The 21,883-nt window shown below is 34.4% G+C and overlaps 3 protein-coding genes and 3 non-coding genes across 6 annotated transcripts; 3 read left to right on the forward strand and 3 right to left on the reverse strand.

Moving 5' to 3' along the window:
* Positions 1-3,243: 3,243 nt before the first annotated feature.
* LOC104904617 (hypothetical protein) lies at positions 3,244-7,902 on the forward strand. The gene is made up of 5 exons (XM_010692920.3): positions 3,244-3,565; positions 4,447-4,614; positions 5,385-5,539; positions 7,383-7,558; positions 7,690-7,902. Exons 1-5 carry the CDS (start codon positions 3,469-3,471, stop codon positions 7,742-7,744), a joined length of 651 nt encoding a protein of 216 aa, XP_010691222.2. The 5' UTR covers positions 3,244-3,468; the 3' UTR covers positions 7,745-7,902.
* On the reverse strand, positions 5,760-5,843 carry TRNAL-CAA (transfer RNA leucine (anticodon CAA)). Its single transcript has one exon. It is a non-coding gene; the product is annotated as a tRNA-Leu (tRNA).
* Positions 6,092-6,175, reverse strand: TRNAL-CAA (transfer RNA leucine (anticodon CAA)). Its single transcript has one exon. It is a non-coding gene; the product is annotated as a tRNA-Leu (tRNA).
* Positions 6,254-6,337, reverse strand: TRNAL-CAA (transfer RNA leucine (anticodon CAA)). The gene has a single exon. It is a non-coding gene; the product is annotated as a tRNA-Leu (tRNA).
* A 1,970-nt stretch (positions 7,903-9,872) lies between the features above and the next one.
* LOC104904618 (probable histone H2A variant 3) lies at positions 9,873-15,327 on the forward strand. Its single transcript, XM_010692921.4, has 2 exons — positions 9,873-10,246; positions 14,778-15,327. Exons 1-2 carry the CDS (start codon positions 10,139-10,141, stop codon positions 15,072-15,074), a joined length of 405 nt encoding a protein of 134 aa, XP_010691223.1. The 5' UTR covers positions 9,873-10,138; the 3' UTR covers positions 15,075-15,327.
* Positions 15,328-17,095: 1,768 nt separating this feature from the next.
* On the forward strand, positions 17,096-21,014 carry LOC104904620 (probable histone H2A variant 3). The gene is made up of 2 exons (XM_010692922.4): positions 17,096-17,450; positions 20,456-21,014. The coding sequence occupies exons 1-2, from the start codon at positions 17,343-17,345 to the stop codon at positions 20,750-20,752; spliced, it is 405 nt and encodes a 134-aa protein (XP_010691224.1). The 5' UTR covers positions 17,096-17,342; the 3' UTR covers positions 20,753-21,014.
* The last annotated feature ends 869 nt before the right edge of the window (positions 21,015-21,883 follow it).

Raw genomic sequence — 21,883 nt, forward strand, 5'->3', positions numbered from 1 at the left:
TAGATTAAAAAATGTGTACAATTTTGCTGTAAATGATTATACAAGGATACATGTGTATGCAAAATTTAGGTTCTCTTCCTTTATATATTTTAATATAATTTTGGGTGAATTTGTCATCAAAAAATTTTCGTAAATGACAACAATTTAAGCCTTTTCTTATTAAAATTTAGGCAAAGTTCGATTTTAAATTGCTAGAAAGCTCACATATTTACGAGATTTCATAGTAAAGAACACCACCACACTATTAGTCATTTTTGGCAATTAATCAACAATTCTACGTGCTTTTCTTGTGTGTTCTTGATAAGCCAACGTTGAAAATTGAAATAGAGTTGTTATAGGAATATTTCTTTGGGGAGTAAGAAACTCCCTTGATAATTTTTCAACCGCAAAGGATTTTCAATGTGAAAACACATAAACAAAGGACTGATATTTGAAGATTGATGAAATTTGTAAATATAAATTTTTAGAGTACCTAAGAGGCTAAGACAATCTCATGCATTTTCTTCGTATATCACAGTGTTAGAGATGCATCAAATTTGAACATGTTAGCAGCTAGTAGGGAAGTAATTAATATAATATATTGACATCATTAAAACATGTCAAATGAAAAATATAAAAATGTGGTAAATATAATTGTACCCTTTATGTATTATATTTTTTTTAATTGAAGGCCAAACGTCATCTACAATAACTATCAAAGAAAAACAAGATATAATCAGACAAAGATCAAATCAAATTCGTCTTTGAAGAAACTACAATGAACCATATCGAGCAATACAACGCAACCTCCTTGTATGTGCTGAATCACACAACTATTGATGGGGAAGTCTATCATTTTGACATAGTTTGAGAAGAAAATTCTTGATTTAAACATGTTGATTGCATCTGAATTTCCGATATCTCGTTGTTGATGGTCTTGAACTTCAACCAATTGGAATAATTTTCCATACCATTTTTAAACTTCCATGTGGGAAGAGAATAAAACTAAACTCCAAACTCCCATGAAAGGAGAGAAAGAACCCAAAAATTGGGTAGAAAACTCTTAAGAATAAAGAGAGAGAGTGCAAGATTATTAATAACAGAAAACAACACTAGAGAAAAAAGAAGAATTGGGGGCTTACCCCCCATCAAAAGGATGGTTGGCAACATCAAATTATAAGAAAATGATTAGGATTTTTTTTAGGAGGCCGGAAGAGAATGGACTCTATTATGTTTGTTTTTTGAGGGGAAAAGAGAAGTGCATTAATCAAGGGACAAAAAGGTCCATGAGTACATATATATAAGGAGTTACATCTCTAGGACAATATTATTGAACTCCAAACAACATTACTCTAGCAAGATTACAGGCAACAAAATTCTCATCTCTTTTAATAATATGAATAAAGCTAATGGAATTAAAAGTATTACATATCGAAAAAACATCACCAAGTGTGACATCCACGTCTGGAAAAAATAGAGGGGATTTGGTTGACCTTGTTATGACCACCTGCGAATTCCACTCAATAATCACATTTGTTAGTCCATGAGACTTAGCCCGCTGAACCGCCATATGAATGGCTTTGCATTCAGCCACCTCCGAGGGCCAAAATGCACGGACTCTTATCATAGCCGAGAAAGCCACATTCCCTGCCGAGTCATCACGAGCCACCACTCCAAGGCCTATCCACCCTTACTCATCAATACTTGCGTTTGTGTTCGGCTTGAGCACTTCGGTTGGAGGAGCACACCAACCATACAAGCTGCCCACACTCCGCTTCCCTACCATAAATGCACACCAACGAGACTCTATGTATTATATAATATTTAAAAAGTTAAACAACTTTCTAATAAGAGTGGATAAAACATTAATAAATAAGTATGCCACCCGATCTTAGAAAATACCTAAAGAGAGAAAGTTACCATAAAAAAGGAAAAAAATAATTTGAGATTCGGTATTTGGAATGCTATTTGTCGTCCCAAAATTACTTAAAATCATCCCAATGACCATCTGAAAGTACCATTATATCCTTCTCTCTTTTTTTTTCTTTTCATTTCCCAAACCACCACCTCCTGCCACCACCCCGATTGCCACCACCTCCATCCCCACTACCATCTCCTCATCCACCCACGATCAACCCCCATCCCCCTCCACCCCCACCACCAACCCCTACCCTCCTCTACAACCCCCACGAGCGGCCCCCACCCTCCCCTGCAACCCCCACGATCAACCCCACCCCCTTCCACCCCCACGAGCAGCCCCCACACCTTGCAACCCCACAAGTAGCCCCCATGCACCCTACCATGCAACCCCAACGAGCAACCCCCATGCACTCTCCCCTGCAAACCCACGAGCATCCCCTCACGCACCTTCTGCAACCCCCACGAGCAACCCCAACCCTCCCCTAACCCCTCCAACAAACCCTAAACTCCAATGTATAAAAATTCGAATTCTTTTGCTTCCTCCACCATCGACACGTTAGGCCAGGACTTTCCGGCCATGAAAGAGGCGAATAAAATTTCGTTTTGATTTCGTTGGGTGTGCGTGGTGCTTTAGTTGGTGGTGTGTGTGGTTTTGGTGGTGGTGATGGTTGTTGAGTAGTGAGCGATGGCGAGGATGAAAGAGAAAGATAAGGGTAAAATTATGTATTCAAATGTGCTTTGGGGTGATTTTGAGTAATTTTGTATCGGTGTTTAACAAAATCCATTGGGTATACAACAAATTTGTAGTTTTCAATTTTCATAGCATATTAGTATATGAGACATGACACGTCATAATCACTCCATGCACCAACTTAACCACCATTTAGCAGTTAACACATACCATTGAAGCTATATATATTTTTTTCCCATCTCAAATAAGGTGACATGTCATAATGTATTAAGTTATGGTTTTATAGTTTGAATATTTTGTGTTTGGTGTTAAGCTTTGAACTTTGATCATGTAATCATACTAATTGATAAGAAAAACTATATTCATAAGGCATCTTATTAAAATCTTCTCAAATGCACATTTTTACGAAAATTGATTTTTTAAAATTCTACAAATACAAAATCAAATATGTATTGTAAAAATTTAACGAATATCAGAAGTCTGTTTTGAGTTTCCGTAATCAAATATTATATAATTTAATAAGTTCATAACTAGACCAATCTCGATTCCAAAATCTTATGTTAGGATAAAAAAATATTCCCAAACATTAGGAATCAGGCATACCTCAACTAGCCCACCCTTAAAGCACTACGCAAACCCAAAGAAAAAAAAAGTCCATCTTCCAAAATTCCCTTTTATAACTAACCAACTATGAAAAACTGATAGTACTTCATTAAAGAATGTCAATGGAGAGAGAGAGTGGTGATGCAAGTTCCCCCAACACGTAATTTGACGTTGTTGGATGGTTTAATTACAAATATTAAATAAAACCGTCCAATAATCAAAATTTCCTTATAATCCCACATCATTAACAATGAAATATGTTGTTGGTCTAAAGAATGTGGATGAAGACAGAGAAATGGGGGTTGAATTTGAAGTTCATCCTCTTTCTCTCGCTTCTTTATGTTGCTTTATCAGAGGACTTTCACTCCCAAGGTAAATCCCTCCTAAATTACTCCTAATTTTGGTTTCAGTTTTATTATATTATCTATGTATATATATCTTACTGTTATTAGTTTTATAATCTCCATGTTGTTATTTAACAGATTGAAGTTACATGAGAGTATGTTGATTTTAAACGAAGATAGTACAATTTTCCTATGTTAGATCATTTCTTTAAATGTTTTTGTAGGAAGACATCACTAGTAAAAGTAATAAAGGTTGAAAGGTCTCACCACTAAAGATAAATATAATGTCTCGTGAAATTTGGTTATTACATGAAAAAAGCGTAATGGAGAACTTATTCTCTACCAAAAAAAATGAAGAATTGTCAATTCTTATTGTTTAGTCAATTATTCTTAAAGAAAAAGCCATTATGGTATTGTCAATTTGTCATGAGACAGCCATATAAAGATCGCATAGGATGAAAAAGAGATAAGTATATGCTTGGGGACTGTCAAGAAAACATTCCAAGGTTATGGATTGTCTCTATGATGGTATCATATGATTAGTTTCTTAAAAATTAATTACGTTATATAATAGATACAACATAAATTACATATTAGTACTTCTTTTGGCACATTCTGAGTCGTGACAATATAAGTCTGCAATTGATTCTTCATTAAAGACAATGTACTTCAAACATGTAGATGTCAACTAGCTTGATCGTTACAGTCTTATCATACAATGTATTTCGAACTTGTAAATACCAACTAGCTTGTTTGATAGTCTTGTAGGGCAATATGGTAATACCTATCTACAATTTTGCTCTTTGTGGCCTTTTATGCACCAACAAGAAAAGTTTATAGCACATTTCAAATTGCTGATTTCATATGAATAATTGTCTCATAATAGCTTATTATATACACATTCGACAGGAAGTCCAATCAAGGTGAAAGATGGGTGCACAAAGTGTGAGAATAAGGTGGAAGATGCCGATAAATATGTCTGTTGTGGAGACTGTACTTACCCAGAAATGATATATGATACCTCATCAGGGTACTGCAAAAGTGGCGCACAATTGATTTTACAGCCAAAACCTAAAGGTATATCTTATATACTACCACAGTACAAGTAATACTAGTATAGTAATTTCACTTATTGCAATGCTAAATGGCCGAATTTTAGCTAGCTAAATACTAGTCAAGTGAGTATGTCTGTATGTGTGGTGCATACTGTAACTTAAGTTGGTATTGAGCTCACCACTCATTTATCTATTATTTCCTCGGTTTCTTTTTACTTGCAACAGTTTGATTTTCACATTTGCCAACGCATAATTTCAAGCATCAATAAATTTAATTACCGATAAATAAAAATTATAAAAATTATATATTCGGAAAATATACATTCATACGAATCCAACAAGATCCCACATGAATATATTTTTCCTTAACTATAAATCACCAAACATAAATTAAGTAGAGTTGGTGAACAGTGTAAAAGTCAAACTGTTGCAAGTAAAAAGAAACAGAGGAAGTATTTAGTTAACTAAAATTTAGCTAATTACTCCCTCCGTCCCATAATATAGTGCTTGTTTCTTTTTTCACGGTCTCCAAAACGTAACTTTGACCTTTAATATCTTCAATTTCTTATTAATAAAAAATATAAAAAGTTGATATTATGAAACTACACATTGAGATGAATCTAACAAGATCCTACATGAATATATTTTTTTATATATACAAATGAGAATATTCGGTCAAAGATTTTAAAGTTTGACCACCAAAAATGAAATAGGTACTATATTATAGGACGGAGGGAGTAGAATTTTCTTCACTAATGCGTGAAGCTCACCCGAAATATATTACGCTTGTAGAGGTGTTTAAATGGGTTGCCGGACCATGGTCAACGTGTTCAATACCTTGTGGTGATGGGATTCGCAGACGAAGAGTTGATTGTTTTGCAGTCATCGAAGACACAGCTTCCCTTGATTATCCAGTATATGATGATCATTGCTTAAACCAAGAAAAGGTAGGTCATTATAAAGTTCATATAATTTATGCTAACAAACTATAAATTTTGGTACTTGTTTGATGATATAAGTTGTTAGAATTCACCAATCACCAAAAATTAGTGAAGTATGAGTATCCTAATTCATGTGATTGTCTTGTTTGGATATGCTATACTAATTTCACTAATTTTTTTAGTAGGATCATTAGTTGCTTTTTAGTAAAAATAAAAAGAAGAAAAATGTCAGAAGTGGGATTTGAACCCACGCCCTCTCACGAAGACCAGAACTTGAGTCTGGCGCCTTAGACCACTCGGCCATCCTGACTTTGATAAAATTATGATGCAAATGACTAATTAGACATAAATTAATGTTATTATATACTTTCTCCGATTTTATTAGTTTATCGGTTTCTTTTGTACAGAATTATAGGAAAAATTATTATTTTACATTAAAGTTGAATGTATATGTGATGGAAAGTTAGTGAAAAAAAAAATTAATAAAAAATATTCTGAAAAAAAATACGGGTAAACTAATAAAGACCGAAAAAAGTAGATTAAAAAAATCACAAAAAATGTCAGAAGTGGGATTTGAACCCACGCCCTCTTTCGAAGACCAGAACTTGAGTCTGGCGCCTTAGACCACTCGGCCATCCTGACATTAATGAAAGTTTAATGTATTACTTGTTATGTAGAATAGATCTAAATGTTTAAGAAGAGAAAAAAAAAGCCCAAAATTGTCAGAAGTGGGATTTGAACCCACGCCCTCTTTCGAAGACCAGAACTTGAGTCTGGCGCCTTAGACCACTCGGCCATCCTGACTTATTTGATACTTTGCTACTAGTAGAGTAATTATTTATACGTAATCTGTTTTAAAATAAGTGAAGTATTTCTATTAAATAGTTTTCACATAAAAGAAGATGTGCTCTACTTATATCAGAACGGAGGAAGTATGTTATATTCCTTTACATAGATTTAGTAATCTTTTCTCAAGGAAGTTTGTCATATAAACTCAAAGTTGATGGAAAAAATCACAAGGGTTAAGTGATAGAATGAGTTAAGCAAAGACTAATTTGGATGTTGACTAGAAGAGTTCGTAGTTGCAAAGCTAATGTTACGGGTAAGTTCAAGGAAATCTCCTTTAATGCCTCAGTTAGATGGGATTTGGTTGGAGAATTAGGTTGTAAGTTGTAAGTATGAAGGGTTTCTTTGGGTGTAGGGAAATTAGGCAACATTACTTTGGATAAATTCTATAAACATTGTCAAGTTATCATATTATTGCTCTTGGCTGGCATAGGGGTGAAAGTTATTCCGAGTATATTCAAAGTTCAATCTGATCCACAACAAATAAGTTATTTCGATTGGATTTTTTCTTTTTATTGATTAGATTGATTCTTAAAAGAAAATATTTTCGAATTTGATCAAAGTAAAAGTGTTCAAATAAAATAAACGCAAACAAACCAAACTTACTAATTGACATTGACGCTGTTTTCAAATATTTTTGGATACTCTTATTTGATAATGTTTGCTTATGAGCCAATGTATTGACTTGTAAGAATAAATTTTAATTTATATGTCTATTGGCCCCATGTTAGAATTAAGGTTTACTAGCCACTAAAAGTAAAAAAAAAGTAATTTACTATCTTTAAATTTTCGGATTGGATCCAAACTAGTAAATCCCAAATCAAACTGGATCGGATTGGTGAGTACTCAAAATATACAGAACGAGTTTTATACCTAACAATTACTCTACTTGGAATCAGATTACTGATTAATATTCAAAGGTGACAGAAAAATTTATTATGCTGTAAACTAGTTCTTGATTAATTGTTAAGTTATAACAATTTTTGTTGCTTTAAATTAACAGCTCGTTGTACAAGAGCCATGCAATCTACAAAGTTGTGTTGCAGATGTAATAAGCAATAATGTCAAACAAAAGGGAAGACATAGTAAAACATCTATGTCAATTATCACAGTTCTCATCTTCCTTGGAATTGTTGCTGTTGTTGTTCTTGGAATTGCAGGTTTAGTTTTTCACAGAAGGTACAAACTTGCCTTTAATTCAGCAACAATTTTTTTAATATGTTTTGTTGTTTATGTACATAAATTATAAAGCATGAGTTTAATTATTCTCTGAATATCAAAGTTTAATTATTGTCTGATTGTTTTTGCAGGAGAACATGTAATGAATCAGGTTATGTTTACATCATGATGGAAGGATTTACATGAGATTTAGTTGCACTATGGCTTTAACTCTTTTGATAAAAAGTTTTCAATTGATTTACATTATTCTTTGAAGGGGTAAATTGATTAACATCATGAAGTGTAAATATACAATCAGAAAACTACAAATTTGAGATTGTTGAGATGTAAATGTAGTTATTATATACTTCATGAATGTACAATTGTGCAATTGGCCAATTCCTTTTTTTGTTTCTTTTACTAATGAACATATTTTTAAAAGGATCAAAAGATATTTATTTATTAATCATAACCAATAAATCTTGCATCAGACCTATGCCAACAAGTAAATTTCTATGACAAGTAGGGATGACAACGAGTCAAACTTGGACCGAATTATGCATAATCCGACTCCGTCTACCAACTCCGAAAATCCGAACCGACTTAAAATCCGAATATTCGACTCTGAACCCGATCCGACTTATTTTTCTGCCCATTTTTTATGATAGAATAGCTTCTATAATACAATAATCTAATCATTACAATTTATTCTAGTAATCATATGGAAATCTTATTTAGTACAAATAATATAAATATTACTATTATTTTTAACAATCATTTCTTCCATGGAAAAATCCTACATAATACAATTGGCTGAAAGTCGAAGTCAAATTTTACATATATAATATATTAACATAAGTAAGAAAAAAGTATTGATTGAATCAAAGTCGGAGTCGGATTATTTCATGAGATCCGACTCTGACCCTCCTCCGACTCGAAGTCGGACTTTTTAAACGGAGTCGGATTACATTTTTGTCGGAGTCTGTTCGGATTTTTCCTTCGGATCGGAGCGGACTAGGGTCGGATCCGGTTTGGGTTGCCACCCCTAATGACGAGCTTCCACATCTAGCCATCTAGAAGCCTTGGTCACCAGTTACACCAAACCGATGTACAAACTTATTTTTTACGGAATAATGAGAAAAATGTGACCTATTCCGAGTGGATTACCCTAATCTTGGAGCATATAATGTTGTAATGGATGTGATTCAAATTTGAATACTAGAGGAACTTCACTCCCAACCTTAGAAGTTTCACTCATTAATCATGTCTTTCTTTGGGGAACAATGACTTAAGCCATTTAATATACACATTTCAAGTCGGTTTAAAGAGATGGTTAAGGCTATGTTTAGTTCACCTAAAATTTTCTGATCTGAACTTATTTTTTCTGATCTGATCTGAACTTATCTGATCTGATCTGATTACAAGATCTTATCTTTTAGATTTTTATCAATATAGAAGAAATAATATAGTCATGTGGGGTCTTGTTTGATTCGTCTCAAAGAGTACTTTATTAATATTCAATTATTATAATTTTTACTAATATGTAATGAAAGATATAATGATTTTTAAATATAAGCATAATCTGAACTGAACTTATTTTTTCTGATCTGATCTGATCTGATTAGATCTGAAATAAGCAAAAATAAGGTGAACTGAACATAGCCTAACTCATTAGGAAAACCATCCTTTTTAAATTAATGTCTTCGTACGCTTAGGCCTTAACTACATTGTTGGCCTCTATTCAAGCATTTTTCAAGCAAGCAAGCAAGTTAAGAAAGTCTAATCATCCTCTAACTAAAATCAAAATTAAATTTAGCCACACTCCTTTACAAAAAAAAAAAAGATACCATAAAAATCAACACAACACAATACTATGTCTGAACACGACTTTCAAAAATTCGATCAAAGCTCAACACGACTTTTCCTTAAATAATTAGTATTTAGGCTTGGGCGATGCCTCGAGTTTTTCTCTTTGCTACAATTTAATAGTAGTTAAATAAATATTCTCATACTCATTTAAAAAAGTCATCTTATTCAATATATGTATTTCAAACGTTTTCCATTCATATGTCGTCATTCATGTTGATTGAAAAATCAATAATGGTATGATGGAGTAATAGTTGGATTTCTTACTTTCATACTTGAGGTTGTAGGTTCGAATCTTTACGTAAACAACGCCTTCTAATATATCGGTATAGATAGATTCCAGACCCGATCCAACCCAATACGAGAAGCACTAGTCGGATCCGCCTCATGCACAACTCTATTGAAGTCGGAAGATTAGAAGAATAAGACCAAAAGTCCAAAACCAAAGATAAAGAGAGTTAAGACGCCTTTTAAGTTTCACCTAACCAAAATTAATCCAAGAAATATCAAGCCCTCTTTTATTTTCACTCGTTCTTCTTTATTCTCTCTCCATCTCACTTCTCTCTTTGCCAGGTTTTTCACTCTTTATAGCTTTCGTGGGTGGGTTTTTCTCCCACAATCAATCGAAATCCCAACAAAAACAACTGTGTTTTCGTTTGTTTTTAGGAGGGAAAAACAAAACCCATCACTTCAAAAACCCAGAATAATTTAGAAGATTTAGTAAGGAAAACAAAAATGTCGGGAAAAGGAGCAAAAGGTTTGATTACTGGGAAATCATCTGGATTGAACAAGGATAAAGACAAAAAAGTGCCTGTTTCTCGCTCTTCTCGTGCTGGTCTTCAGGTCTATCTCTTTCTCTCTCGTCTATTTCTTGTTTATTTCTTTAGATCTACACTTTTTTCTTTGTTTAATTGTTGTAATTTTTTCTGGATGTTGTTGTTTTGGTTAGTTTTGTGTAAACTTGTTGAATTTGAGGGGTAATTTTTATGTATTATGATTTTGTTTAACATGTTTTATGTGTTGGTGTTGCTATAGTTGACTTAATTCTGTGTGTTTTAAAGTTTGTTTCTTGTTTTAAGGGAAATGTGGGTGTTGGGTTTTGTGTAATTTTGTTGAATTATATGTTTTGGGTTTTGTGTGTGAGGATTTTGTTTTGTGTAATTTTGTTGAATTATATGTTCTGGGTGTGTGAAATTTGTTTGATTGAATTGAAGGACATTTTGTGATGCTCAACAGTGTGGGATATTGTTTAAAGACTTAAATTACCTTGTGATAAGACATTGAGTGATGGTTTATTTAGAGTTGGGTTGAGAATTTTACAGGCATTTTGTTTTCGTGGTAGGTTCTTTAGTGAGATGTGTGTGTGGTGCTCGTGAAAACCTTTTCAGTTTTTTAGAACGTTGTGTTCGTGTCGGAGTTTGTATTTGGTATGTGTTAGCATGGGTTTAATCTAGAAGAGACTTTTTGTGGTTGTGTAAATCTATGTCTTGTAAAGCGTGCTTTTGGAAACGATGTTGGGAAGAAGTAATGGGCTACTACGAGGACGAGTTGATGTTCCTGATGTATGTTTAACTTTTGATTTACCTAGAAGTTGAGATGCAACATATCTAGAGTGTATGTGGGGGAAGGGAATGTAATCCTTTTCGGCCACATGTGTTAAATTGTTGGAGAGTTTATGACGGTTTTTGCTTATATTCTGGATACATTCATCAGTGTTCATTTGATTAGTTTGATCACTTAGTAACCCTTGTGGGGTTTTTTTAGAACGTCATGTGAGTTGGAGCTCATATCTTTATACTGAGATGCTTAGGTACAAGACATTTAGGTGTTGTTTGGTTAACATAAGATACATGGAGGTGAAATCCTAAGAAGTAAAATAAGGTGAGGTTGTTTTGTTGCCAAAATTTTTGGAAGTGAACCTGCTGGGTTTTTTAGAATGTCATGTAAGTTGGAGTTCATATCTTTATACTGAGACGCTTAGATACAAGACATCTAGGTGTTGTTTGGTTCACATAAGATACATGGAGGTAGAACTTCTTTGGAAGTAAAATAAGGCGAGGCTGTTTTGTTGATAAAAGTGTAGAAAGTTGCACTTCCTAGGAAGTTCGACATCCCATAAAATGGAAGAAGTTGCTTACCTAGGGGGACCTAGTTAAGTAGAACTTCCCATGTAAAGTTGTACTTCCCATAAGCAACCAAAAACTTTTGCCACTTCCTAATTTAGAATTTAAGGGAAAAACAATTTCCTAGAAATACTACTTCCTACATACAACTAAACAACACCCTATTGTGTATATGGGAAGGAATTGTAATCCTTATTGGCTGACATTCGTGGATTTGTGGAGAGTTTTGTGACTGTTGTGTGAGAATTATCAGATCTGTTTGGACTCATCTGTGTTCATTTGAGTATTTTGAGCACTTGATAATTCAGAGTTATGCACTTATGATTCAAGGTAACAATGCATTGAAGCATTTATTGAGTGAAACAGTTACTGGTAATTAGTATCTCGTTATATCTTGATAAGTGATTTTGACAATAGAAGTCTATATGTGTTCCTGGCCTAGGATATGAGGTAGAAGATTCTGTTGTATGAAAGTAATGGATTGCTCAGAGTCGCTGTATATGCACAAGTGATGTATTCTTAGTATTTCTTTCAATTTCTCCATTATTTGTTCATTTAGGTCATAGTCTGAGTAGACCCGACTTTTCAAGGGTGGGTTTAATTAGTCAAACTGTCAAGCCAACTAGACAAGGATGTTAGAGATTGCTAGATTTCCTTTTATCCTTTTTTTGTTGCTGCTTGTCTCTTTACAAGTACATAATTTTTCTTTGTGTTTTTAGCATAAAACTAATTATGTAGGTTATTATGATATGTTTCGGACTAAGGCTTTGTTGTTGTTGTAGTAGAATCTTTTTTTTTTTTTTTTTGGTGGTAGACAGACTGTTAATTTGCTTTTCTTGTCGTTGCCTTCTTGAAATAGAAGCTATTCTTGTTAAGGAGATGTGATGTGAAATAGCCTTATGCAGTTAGATCTCCAGCTTGTTTGAGGTATAAACTTTGTGAAATATCAATTATAGGGCCTGGTTTGAGGTTTTCCAAGACATTAGGAAATAGCATCTTCCATGGGGTCTTGTTTTCTGTCAAGATTTATTGGTGGTTCTTGCTGCTAAAGGATTGAATATAACTTGTCCTTTTCGAGGTTGGTTAATTTGATGTTATATGACATTTTAATCTTCAAACCAGAAAACTGGTGAGAAATATGCCAAGGGTAGGAAGGTTGATAAAAAGGAGATTCATTTATACGCTGCTTATCTTGTTGGATACAGTAGATAGTTATGACCTGCATGATTGACACACCTGATAGTTTATAAGTTAATGGAAGGGGGAAATTATAGGCGGTGAACATAGTTCGAAAATGCGGTTTCGGTCACGATCGACGTAACAGTCATGGTGATGCGGGAACGGGAATGATTCGATTGTCGTATTGCTAAATATCGGCTTAGACCATGAGATATCTCTAGAACCTGTCAAACACGCGGTTTTTTTTTACACCTTTGCAATGCGGGTAATATTGTTGTGGTAGATTTGAAAACCTTTACGACACGGGAGTTACGATAGAATGTCTTGTTTTGGCTCTCTTCAGTTATTTGGTATTACTTGGATGAGATGCCACAAATTTGATGAGATTGGCCTAGTCTCTCCAACATTTTCTTCACAATCCTACTTCTTCTTTCTTTTTAGTTGTATCATAATGACTTTTCAAGAATGCTTATGCACCACTTTAACCATTAATATCTTTAACTATTCATTAGTAAAAATTATAAAAAGTTGACATTTTGAAAGTATATATTGAGATAACTTCATAAGATTCTATAAGATAACAAATGCTTTTCCATATCCATTAAAGATAATGGTTAAAGTTAGGAATAGTTCAAAATGTTAATGTGGTGCAACTAAAATCAATTGGAGGAAGTTTTTTTTTAATGTGTATTTTTATCAGAAATTTTGATGACTGATGCTCTTGGGCTACATTACCTGGACTCAGGTATGGCTTTAAGTGTCATGGCTCTGCTACTTTTTGAAGAAATTTCATGATTCTGACCCGAAATGAAGTGTCATGGTTTGAGTGTCCCAGGCCCATGTCAGATTGCTGAATATCCAACATAGGTTAGAAGTTTGAAAGTTTGATTTTGGATCAGAGCTGAACTCTAACATAGCATAACCATAGTCCTGCTAAGTTGGAAGAACATATTTACATATATGCTGTTGTTACCCTTTTGTTGTGGTATAATGATAAGATTATGATTCATTTGACTATTGTTGCCCTGAGCATCATCTCCTTGATTGATGCTAAAATGTTTTGTTTCTTGGGGATAAGACGGGATTTTACTAGTATTACTGGATTTATAGTACTTGAAATTGTTTTGATTCTAAAGTATCTTCAGTCTCCTTTTGCCACTCTAACAATGTGGCCATAATAAATCTTCAGTCACTATTACTGGTTTGTGATGTGCCTTTCTGTCTCATCACTATCATAGATATGCCCCTTCTCTAATTTGATATGGCAAGCTATCGAAAATGACTGCACCAAGCGCATGATATGGTACACAGAAGATGAGATATCAATCATTTTCAAATAGAACACAGTGGAAAGCCTTCATTTTTGTTTGGTATTGTGCACACAGGGGATAGTATATCCTGAAACTTGAAGTCTCACTGTCATAATTTTCTGTAGTCAAGTAGATAAATCAGCTGGTCATGTTTTGAAGCCACAATCTTTCATGTTTACAGGTTCTGTTACCGACTTGTGTTTTGAGCCATACACTATTGATGGCACAAAGAAGCAACTTTTCATTATATATCCGAGTCTCATACTCATTAGATTGTAGATTTGAGGTTGTTTTAAGATTCTGGCTCCTGGGAGATTTAGCTTGATTTTTGGAAGACAAGGATCATTACACTTTGTTTGGATAAAATTCACGGAGAGGAAGATAGGGAGGAAAGGGGAAGGAAATTGAAGGGGTGGGAAGAGTGAATCCTTCCAACTCCCTTCCCTCCCTCATGCTCTGTTAGAGTTAAATTTAGAAAGACTTAACTTTGTTGAATTCAGTGAACGTTTTTATTAAAATGGGATCATCTTTGAGCAGCAGTTGCCATTTTAAAAGTGGTTTGAGATGGTTAACTGACTTCTACCTCTGCCAATTTTTGTGAAGTTCAAGATTTGGAATGTATTATATAAGCATTGATGTATTATTATGTGTGCATCTTTGTCCCACCCTTATGCAATGACCTCAACTAAAGTTCAATTTTCAAAAGTACATCTCTGTCCTACTTTTTTATGAACCCTTTCTTATGTGTGTCAATGCCTGCAGTTTCCCGTGGGTCGTGTTCATCGTCTGCTGAAGACCAGGGTTACTGCAAATGGGAGGGTTGGTGCAACAGCTGCTGTGTACACTGCAGCGATTCTCGAGTACCTTACTGCAGAAGTATTGGAGCTTGCAGGAAATGCGAGTAAGGATCTGAAGGTGAAGCGTATCACTCCTAGGCATCTGCAGCTGGCTATCCGTGGAGACGAGGAACTTGATACACTAATCAAAGGAACCATCGCTGGTGGTGGAGTTATCCCTCACATCCACAAATCTCTGATTAACAAATCATCCAAGGATTAGACTTTTGGTGGTTAGAACTTAGAAGCCCAAGCTACATGTCCGCATTTTTATGCATGACCTATGAAATTAGATGATTTGTTTAGCTGTGTTTTCTCCATTAATAGTAGCCACAGGATGGTGATGCCTTTGCTAAGGTGTTCTTTTAGGTAATACTTTCAGCAAACTTTTGTGCGTCATCTGTCTTCTTATGAGTTCATCATGTTCATATAGTTTAGTTATCGAGACTTGAATGATGCATGGCGTTCATATCATATTTTCCTGTGGTACTGCCAGATATGGTTTCTTCCTGTAGAATGAAAGTCAGTAGCTCAAGTTGCTGACCTACTATCTAAGCTGCTGGCTCTCGTTACTTAGTATTTGCTGCTTTTCGCGTCATTTCTTCCGATTATGTCTTGGGAAGCTTTTCGATCCGTAAGAACCTTTTGGATCTCGATCCTACATAAAATTTTATTTAATAGAGCTTTCGATCCTACCCAACTATCAAAATTCAGATGGTTGGATCATAACATGATTATGTGATCCTATTCTATCATAAAATCTTACAATATAATTTTGATAGGCTGATGTACACTTATCAAAAAGAATCTATGCACAACCTTCTAACAATATAGTAGGATAAGTAGTGTCGAATTCACGGAAAGATGGTCGTTTTAATTTAGTTTCTAAGGTATAGAGAAACTAAACAAGATCACAAATATTTGAATTCAAGTTATAAACTAATCAAACTACGAAAATCAAATTAAAAAGGATTTAGGGTAATGGTTCACCATGTTTATAACTATAGTATATTAAAATATCATTAATAGTTCAATTAATTAGATATCTAGAGCACAAGTTAATCATACGGTCGGGTCTTAACGCTCTCAAATCAACATATGCTAGTACGGTCGCTCAACATAATCAAATTTGCTAATTGTAGGTAAGCCTCTAAAGGGTACTATCTCTCGATCTATGACTCGATATTAGCAATATATAAACAGACAATTGATCAGATTGCAAGATTAACAATAAAAACACTAATCAATTAGAGAAATAAGTAACTAATCAAACCATCAATAATATCAATCAATAATCATACCATATAGATATGGATTCCCAAACCATATAAAATAAAACTATTCAATCATGAAACAAAGAATAAAAACTACATGTACCAAGGAAAACAGAATTAAAGAAATCAATAAAAGAAATAAATAGAAATTATAAATTAATGAAGAACATGAAAAACTAGGGTTTGCAACTAAAAATACTAGAGAGAAAAAGGAGAGAAAACTAAACTTAAAAAACTAAAACTAAGAAATAATGTGTGAAGTGAGGAGGAGACTTCAAAAATGAAAACCTAATCTAAATAATATTATGTAACCTCATATGACTAGGAAAGTAATTTACAAGATAAGGAAAGTCTTGAATAAATCATTAATGAGCAGATTAGTGATCCGCATGTACGCGTTGCAGATTCCAGCATAAACAGCGTAATCTTCCGGACGGTATAACTCCTTGAATAGAAGTCTCATCGGGACGCGCCACCTACAGTTGGAAAGCTCTTCAAGTCTAGTTTCCATCAAAAGTTATGATCAGAATAATAGACGTGACTCTTTTTTCATATTTCTTTTAATTTTCCCCGCTTTGTTTTCACTCAAGATCGTATTATGGCATATCCACACGATCCTTATGCATTGTAGCTTCTTTTCAAGTGCTCTTGATCCTCAAACTTAGCTAATTATACTCCAAATATGTTATCATTACCAAAAATTCATCGAAAAACAATAAAACGTGTCGAATAGGAGTAGAATAACATAACTTAAAAATATGATGTAATATTAAACCTAAATATAAAACTAAATACTCTAAATACAAGTATACAACCTAAATACTCTAAATGCAACTTAAATACACCTAAAAACTATATAAAAATATGAGTTATTATATTCCAAACACAAAAGGGCTACTTTTGTCATCTCAATGTGATATCTAGGTCCAAAATGAGTACCTCTAGGCTCTAGGCTCTAGGCTCTAGGCTCTAGGAAGCATTATGTTTTTCCTCACCCTACCCCTTTTTAATATAAAATCAAAAATAAAGATCAAAACTTTCTCTCCATCTTCCCATCTCTCGTTCTCTTCTACCCGCTCGTTTCCACTTTCGCGCATCCATAAATCCAATTCAAAGAAAAGGGTTCTACTTCTTTTTGGGAGGGAAACTAAAACCCCAATTTTTCTAAACGTAAAAAAAGAAAAGAAAAAAAAGGGTAAACAAAGAAGAAGGTAACAATGTCAGGTAAGGGAGCAAAGGGTTTGATTACAGGAAAATCTTCGGGAATGAATAAAGACAAAGACAAAAAAGCCCCTGTTTCTCGCTCTTCTCGTGCTGGTCTTCAGGTTTTTTCCAATTCCATTTTTTTGTTTATCTGTTCTTGTAGAAAAAGGGTTAATTTTTTATGGCATTTTTGTAGATCTACACTTGTTTAGTCAACAGTAGCTTCTTGTGTTTTTTTGGGTTGAAATGATATGATAGTATGATGTGATGTGATGTGATATGGTATGATAGATGTGATGTGTTTTCATTTGAGTTATATTGTTTTTTGAGGTGGGTGTTGTATTAATTGTCATTTGTTTTATGCTTATGTGTGTAATTCTTCATGAAGTTAAGCTAAGAACTGTGTAATTGCTGAAATGGATGCTTGCTGATGATTTTTCAGATAGGATTTGACTTGGGTTTTGGTTTGTGGTATGAGATAATTTGGGATAAGATTGTTTTTTTTTTTTTTTGAATGATGTGATTTTGTTAGAATTGACTGAATTATGATGGTAGTATTTTTTTTTTTTTTTTGAGTTTATTTTGCTCATATGGAGAGTGAGATTAGAGTGATATTCTGTAAATCCTTTTGGTTTTTTAGGTGGGTTGTTTGGTGAAGATATGTGGCAGTTCTTCTTGAGTTTAATGGTATCGATCTATTGTTGAACTTTGGAAGTATAAATAAGATAGGAAGAGCATGAGATTACAGTCTTTGAAAGATTTAATGTCCTCGTCTTGTCGACTTTCGTGTAGTATGTAGTCAGAAAGAGAAACAAGGAAGTATGAACATGGTTTGGTGTCAGATTATGTTGGTATAAACTCTGTTGTTTGGGATGCTTCCCTTTGACGTTTTAGTGTAATGGTGCATGGACTGTTTGTAGGAGTAGTTTGTTTTGGGGAAATACGAGATGTCACTGAGGTTCCGATGATCTGGGTATAAGATATATCAGGTTGTAATTGGTATCATGATCTTGGGTTCGACATGTCTAGTTTGTTCTGTTCCTTAAAATATTAGCCTTGCAAAGTGTAGGTAGGAGGGATAGTATTGCATAATCTTTGCAAGGCAGTTTTTTGTTTATGGTAGAGTGTCAGGAAAGGAAGAACGGGTTTGTTGGGGAGCTTGCTAAGGGCGCAGGAGAGCAGAAGGCTCTTGTATAGTTTATTTTACAGCTCACATATTGTAAATGAAGATTATACCGGAAGGTTTCAATATGAATTATGCATCATATCAATTATTTGTGTGCAAAACAAATAGAGAAATAAAAGGATGGAAGCCATCTATCTAATTTAAGTAGGTTGTTTTGTTGATATGATTAATACTCCTAAGTCCTAACTATTTTAGATTCCTGTTGATTGTGCTGAAGACATGAGAAAGGAATGCAGTAGTTCCCAAAGGTTTTCAGTTCGTGTCCTTGATTTGCTCTTTTGTGCCTTTTGTGGATATTGTAAAGTAATTCTAAGACATAATGGAAGTTTTTTGTTGGGGAATTATTTCTGGTTTTTGTATGGCATCTGTCTTTGTCAATCTTGACTTCTTCGGTCGCGAAAGATCAAATATCAGATTCAAGGTTTCTGAATATGACGGAATTTCATGTGAGCTCATGTTTAAGTGAGATTTACTGGTGAATCATATTTAAATTGAACAATGGGTTGGAGGATTAAGCCCTCTCCTCATGCCTTCCTGCTTATATAGCTCCGCATAAAATGCATTTGAAATTGACGGCAATGCTGTGAGACGTTAAAGTAGACTGCCTTGCTTGTGTTGTTGTGTCGATGATAGATCTCTTTTCCTTCTCCAACCTATTGATCCACAGATGTGACAGGATAGCTGGGGAAGGGTTAGGCTGAGTTGCTGACTAATTAAGACATTGTTAGAGGCATGAGGCTTGAGGCATTTTGAGGTGGTTTTTTTTTAACCTGAGGAGGTGCTTAGAGAGTTAGAGATACTCGAGGTTAAAAATAGGGTTCGTATGTACTACTTTTACCATAGTTGCAAAACTGAGTTTCAGTTATTGATTATGACATTGTTAGTTGGGAAGCTTGAACACACATTCCAATATTCTTTTGTAAGCAAATAAAAGCTTAAAAGACTAAGGTTTGATGGAAGACTTTGCTTTCCTTATTATTCTGAATACATGTGTTTTTGAATGCTTGCAGCAGTTATAAGTTTGATACCTTTTGGCAAAATATGAGCTGGGTAAACTTATGAGGTTAAAGTTCTCTTAGAGTGTACTGGCGATCACATTCTCCATTAGAGCTTCCGCTTATTTTGTCTTTGACACTGGATGCTGTAAGGGTTAATTGTTAGTATAACTTGATTCATTACAAAAACTAAAAAGTCAAGATATTGAAAGATGGCAGTTATATTATTATGGACCTAGGCACTTCAAATTACTATGAAGTTGGTATAAAAATCTTGGTCACTCGCAAAGTCCCGACTTCATGTGTCATTTAGCAGTTGTTTAGCCTCAACATCTCTTAAGGGTGGATGCTGCTGCCTTGTCAATTGGCAATTCTGTACATTGCATTCTCTGTCCTAGTTTATAACGAAAAGAATGTGCGGCTTGCTTGTGGCACCTTTATAATATTGGCGTTGACAATAAAAGATTGGCAATAATAGGACGCAAGTTTAAGTGGATTCAGGTGAAGTTGCAGTATATGGTTGATTGCTCTTTTGTGGTGTATCCTAAATGTTCCTGCATTGCTTGATTCTGTCATTGTGTAATTGTGTAATTGTGTGTTGATTTTTACAGCTCCACCACTAGTATCAAAATTCATGCTTTATATTTTTAACAAGCTCGCCGCTGAAACAACTATTGATGATCATATTCATTGATGAGACCAAGAAATTTAGATGAATTTATCATCATAATTTTATAGAAGTAGATTTTTGTTGAACAAATAAGTCCTTTAACTGAACCCTATTTTTTTATGCTTTAGTATTTTCTTAACCTAACAAAAAAATAGCAGCAATTCATATACTTCGCTATTTTTGGCATTGGCATAGTATTGCTGACAGTAATGCTGACAGTCATACCGCAGCCCTCTTTCCTGAGATAAGATTCTTACTGATCAATATAATGCGCAGTTTCCTGTGGGTCGTGTTCACCGTCTGCTGAAGACTAGGGTTTCTGCAAACGGGAGGGTCGGTGCAACAGCTGCTGTTTACACGGCAGCCATACTCGAGTACCTTACTGCAGAAGTACTGGAGCTTGCAGGAAATGCAAGTAAGGATCTGAAGGTGAAGCGTATTACTCCTAGGCATCTGCAGTTGGCTATCCGCGGAGATGAGGAACTTGATACACTGATCAAAGGAACCATTGCTGGTGGTGGAGTTATTCCTCACATTCACAAATCTCTGATTAACAAGTCATCTAAGGATTAACTTAAGTGATCATCTGGTGCTAGATTACTGCATTTTCATGCAGACCCTTGGAACGAATGTGATGCGGATTGCGGAGGGCGAAAAATGAAATGCTGACAAAGACCCTTGAACAGTTGTCCCGCTTCTGCTTGATTTAGCCTCAGGATGGTGATTATGTTACTGATTATTGCGTTGTTTTAGGTGTACTTTTAGTCTCTGAGATTACATTTTGTGCATTATCTATTTGGTTGTCAGAGATATCTATTCCTAGTTACGTTGTTCATATGGTCGTGAAATGATGCTTGACATTCAACAATGCCATTGTCAGATTGTTAGTTGTTTTACCATGATATTGCATTTTAGCAACATATTCTCAATATATATATTTAGCATAGAATCTGCTTAAATAATTTTAAATGTGTCTAATAACTTGGAATCAAGCCACATTAAATAGTATGGGTAATGATATAAGCCTCGACTTTCACAAGCCGTAGTAAAAGAGGAGAGGTGGTAACTCAGTGGAGTATAACCCTCAATAGTTCAATTTCAGGGCATTGTCCAGAGTAGGAATTCTTATCCGAGCTGTTTAGTCTTGTACCCCGTCTGAGCTAGTGTGGCTTAGGAGGCTAGTATAGATTAACAGGGGTAGGTTTTCGGACCAATTATCTTTACTAATTAAAAAAAACAAGTTGTACGAGAAAGTTGGTCTTTTTGGTGGTTGAGTTTATGAATATATTGGCCTAAAAATACAATTATAATACAATTATACTAGATAAAAGTAAACAATTAGACAAGTTCGAAACCAGACTATGCAAGCCAAATCATAATAAAATAAGACCAATCCACCTTCAAATATTTACTTTGTGATAGTATATGAAAAATGCAGGTCCACAAGAGGTGAAGATAACTATTGTAAAATGGCAAAAGCTAACGGACTTCCCGGGGCGCTAGATAAGAAATATATTGTTCAACTTAATTACTCATATTTATATAAAATAATAGAATAATGTATAATTCCAATGCAACGCATTCAAATGTTTTGCATTGGAATTAAATGTTTTCCCCTTTTCTTTTGAAAAACATTAAATGCTTTGCATTGGAATTATATATTATTCTACTCCCTCCGTCCCATAATATAGTGCTCACTTCTCA

The sequence above is a fragment of the Beta vulgaris genome, chromosome 9 (genome assembly GCF_026745355.1).
Source record: "Beta vulgaris subsp. vulgaris cultivar EL10 chromosome 9, EL10.2, whole genome shotgun sequence".
Taxonomy (NCBI): Eukaryota; Viridiplantae; Streptophyta; class Magnoliopsida; order Caryophyllales; family Amaranthaceae; genus Beta; species Beta vulgaris.